General features: G+C 35.8%; 1 protein-coding gene across 1 annotated transcript; it reads right to left on the reverse strand.

The window, feature by feature from the left end:
- Window positions 1–585: 585 nt before the first annotated feature.
- LOC145313386 (transcription factor AP-2-beta-like) lies at window positions 586–1974 on the reverse strand. The gene is made up of 2 exons (XM_080152753.1): window positions 1027–1974; window positions 586–906 (listed from the first exon to the last, which is right to left on the reverse strand). Exons 1-2 carry the CDS (start codon window positions 1776–1778, stop codon window positions 591–593), a joined length of 1068 nt encoding a protein of 355 aa, XP_080008879.1. The 5' UTR covers window positions 1779–1974; the 3' UTR covers window positions 586–590.
- Window positions 1975–4094: the final 2120 nt, after the last annotated feature.

Consider the following 4094-nt stretch of genomic DNA (forward strand, 5'->3'; position numbering starts at 1 on the left):
TACAAATTCAAAATCTGTGTGGCCTTAGAAATCAAAGGCTACACAAAAACCATTACCACATCGAAAAATGCAAATATTTGAAGAAAAAAAACAGGAAAAAAATGCAAATGTAATTTAAAGAAAAATTTATTCAAAAATGTGTTTTCTTTTTACTACATAATTTATTGCAACGTGGCCTGGGTAACAAAGAATATTTAGGTAATAAAATTACAAATAAAACGAAAAAAAACATTCAACAGTAAAAAATGAAATTTTGTCAATTTTTGTGCATAAATGCTTCAAAATTACTCAAATCCTTAAAAAATAAATCTTTGTACCAACAAGCATAAAAAAAAACTAAACTATATAAATAATACAATTATTATAACATTATAAATATCACAGATATGCATAGGAACAATTAGGGAACCTAATTTCTATAGATTTTTGGGCGTCCAATTTTTTCTAAAAATCCTGACTTGTGGATTTTGTTTTAATTTTGTAATGGTCTTTTTTTTTAAAATCACATTTGTATTAACTTTTTATACATATGTTAATAACAAATTAATTCACTTTCTCTAGAAATGTTTTTTTGTTTTTAAAAGGTTTTACTATTTTCCAGTTTTATCTTCTTGTCCAAACATAATTTTAGCGTCCAGGTAAAGGGATTTGTTCTCGATGCTGGAGACAGGAAGGGAGAGACTCGTGCTCGGGTACACCTTATCCAAATATTTAATACTCTCATTCAGATAACTCTGGATAGAGGTGAGGGCGGCCACGATGGCGGGGGACCCGAACCCGTGGGTGATCATGGAGAAGTGTGTGAGGTGTCTCTGGATGCTTGGGTCCAGGATGGGGGTGGGTCTGGTGTTACACAGGGGAGATCTGTCCTGGTTCAACAGGTCCATCAATTCTTTTGTTATGTACCTGGAAAAAATATAAATATTAGTTACAATCACAAATTTGATATCTAGCAACTATACTTTTAATTAAATTTCAAAGTATTCTAATTTAACTCTAAAGAGTAAAACAATTGCAAATACTTACTTTGTAGCATAAAGAAGTTCTTTTCTCCTGTAGAGATCTGAGGCCTCTGTGTGATTTCTGGACAGATATTCAGCTACCTGGCGGGCAGGGAACTCTGTCTCACAAACATAACCAAAATCTCTGGCAAGATGGATGGCTTCGCCTTCCACAAGGGAGGTCAACAAGGTGACATTCGCTGCCTTCCTGCGGCCAGCTGGCAGGGTCATGCCAAGTTTGTCCAATTTATCTCTGAGAAGCTTTCCACCGTCCTTAGATTTAGCCCTCCTAAGAACTCCACCAAGAAGAGAAGCATTCAGACACTCTGGAGGAGAGAGACGTCTTTGGACCTCAGCAATGGTAACTTTATATTTAGAAGTTGATGAGAGTAAAGATAAACGGCCGGGAGTTGAACAAAATACATCATTGGGCAGCACTTTCATAGGATTCGGCATTGTTTCCTTGGTGGGTGAATACATTGTCAGCTCCTTCTTGATTGTGGGGGTAGTGACAGGTTCATAGTGCTCCATGCTGGTGGCCTCTGGAGGCAACTGGTTTTCCTGCATCACCTCCTGGTCAAACCTCTCATACTCAGCCCGGCGCAGGCTGTCATAGGAAAATCCATGCAGGTTGGCTGTATTGTGCTGGAAATGTTGCTGGTACGGGTCAGGTATTGGCTGGAAGATGTCTGCCTGGTGATGACCTCCCACCCCAACACCACCCTGCAAGGTTGTTGGGAAATGTGGGGGGAAGTAGGGCGGTTGGAATTCTGTCATTTTGATTCTTTTTATTTGTTATATTTATATATAAATAAACTACACAAGCTTATTATAACAATACGTTATCTTTTGTTGATATACTGTTTATTAAATTACGTATATGAGGTAACCATGTATAGATCTTTGGATGGTTGAATAGTGACTGAGCTCTAGATTGGTCGTCTGACCAATTCAAGTGTACGTAAGAAACTGTGTATCGGTCAGTTATTTCATGATTCACGGAGTTACGGCACTCAGTAGCCACAACCACAGTCAGTTTGGCACCACAAACACACACCTCCCCTTACACACGCAAACCATAAGGGATGGACGGACTGATGGACTTTGGTATAGGGGTGGTTAGGGGGATGTGGCTCGCGTCCAAATCAACATTTTTATGCTAGATAGATTAAAGTCAAGCTCCGCAAAATAACAAAATACACACTCACACACATATAACATGATTCACATACACACACACATATATATATATGAAAAAATAAAAAGTCTGTGTATTTTTACTACAACTACTATAACTATAATGTGGTGGGAATGAAGGGAGGGGGTTGGTCATCGGGGGGGGGGGGGCGGGGGGGGGGGGGGCTATCATTGGTTGATAGCCGCTGGCTATGGACCAATGGTAGCTAATTAGAATAAACCTTATATTCATAAATATCTGTAAGTTTATTTTATCTCAAGCCCGCAGATATGGACAATTAAAGGCAAAGAAATCTACAACAATTAAATCAAAAGAGGCAATTATGTGTATGTATATTAAAAAGAGACCCTTAAGAATTGTTTTACTTAATTTAAACCATTTGTAAATTATATTTTCCAGCATGGCTTCGAAACTGATTACAACAACTTAATTGTCTTATCACTTTAGATCTCTGCTTTTATACCTTGATCTACGAAGACTCAAGAAATAATCTATAAAAACTTATATCTAAAGACTTTTAAAATGGTTATAACAAATTTGGACAGCAAATTTAATAAAGCTTTAAAAAAGGTATTTATATTGGATATAAATACCAGAATACCTATCATCAGGGAGGAAGGAGACATTTGTGTGTAAATTAAACTGGTACCTAAAGGTTTAATAAAAAGATCAATAACTTGAAAATACAGAAGGGGTAATTTTGTTTATCCTCATTGAGAATATACAAATACATCAATGTATTATTGTCAATTGTTTTTTAGAAAATATTAGTTGATGTCAAGTCGAAATTAAGTAAGTTTGTTTTTTTTCTCATTGAGAATATATGTACATCGATTTATTATTGTCAATTGTCTTTTATACTATATTCATTGGTTGGTTAAAACTAGCAGTCATGTACAAACTTTTCAATTAATAAGTCTAATCTGTAGAAGGTATATTTTGTATATAATTATTAGGGTGGGTCGATTTTGGAATTTCACATTAGTAGACATTGGCAAGGGTTACTGGGCCAGTATAAAAACCTGTGAAACTTGAAAGAGGTTTTTTAATCCAAAAACAACGGGCGCGCGGGGGGTATAAAATGTGCCCGCCCCCCTATAACACCAAAAAATGAAATTCCTTCAAACACAGGCATGTTGCATATCAAAATGACCGCATTGAAATGCTGATTACAGATCTGAAAACCGTTTTGAAAAATATTGATTCAGTCAGAAATAATTTTCAAATAACCTATCAAAATTAACAATTTTGACCAAATCAGCTGTTTTTAGGTACTTAATGAGATCTTATTCGAACTAGGAGCAATATTTTTCAAAACGAGTTTCAGATTCGTAATCAGCATTTCAATGCGGTCATTTTGATATGCAATATGCCTGTATTTGAAGGAATTTCAATTTTTGGTTTTATAAGGGGGTGGGCACTTTTTATACCCCCCGTGCGCCGGCAGCCATTAGAGCCAAGTCACTTTTGAAACTTGGATGGGGCTTATCATACATATATATGACTTCCACAACTTATGATAAAGGGTGAAATGGGCCCACCCTAATAATTATTGGGAATTTCTTATCAATTATCTTATCCCTCAAAATCTTTGCCTACCAAAGAATTTGTATTATGGGACATAAACATAATAATCGTGTCAAACAAATCCTGGCCTAACAACCCATAATAACCTAAACTAAAGTGCAGTGTTCATATATTCAAACAAATTCTGCCCTAACAACCCATAATAACCTAAACTATAATACAGAGTGTTCATATATTCAAACAAATCCTGCCCTAACAACCCATCATAATAACCTAAACTATAGTACAGAATGTTCATATATTCAAACAAATTTTGCCCTAACAACCCATTTAATAACCTAAACTACAGAGCAGTGTTCATGTATTCT

The sequence above is a fragment of the Acartia tonsa genome, chromosome 1 (assembly GCF_053477335.1).
Source record: "Acartia tonsa isolate MP-2025a chromosome 1, ASM5347733v1, whole genome shotgun sequence".
NCBI classification, from domain to species: domain Eukaryota; kingdom Metazoa; phylum Arthropoda; class Copepoda; order Calanoida; family Acartiidae; genus Acartia; species Acartia tonsa.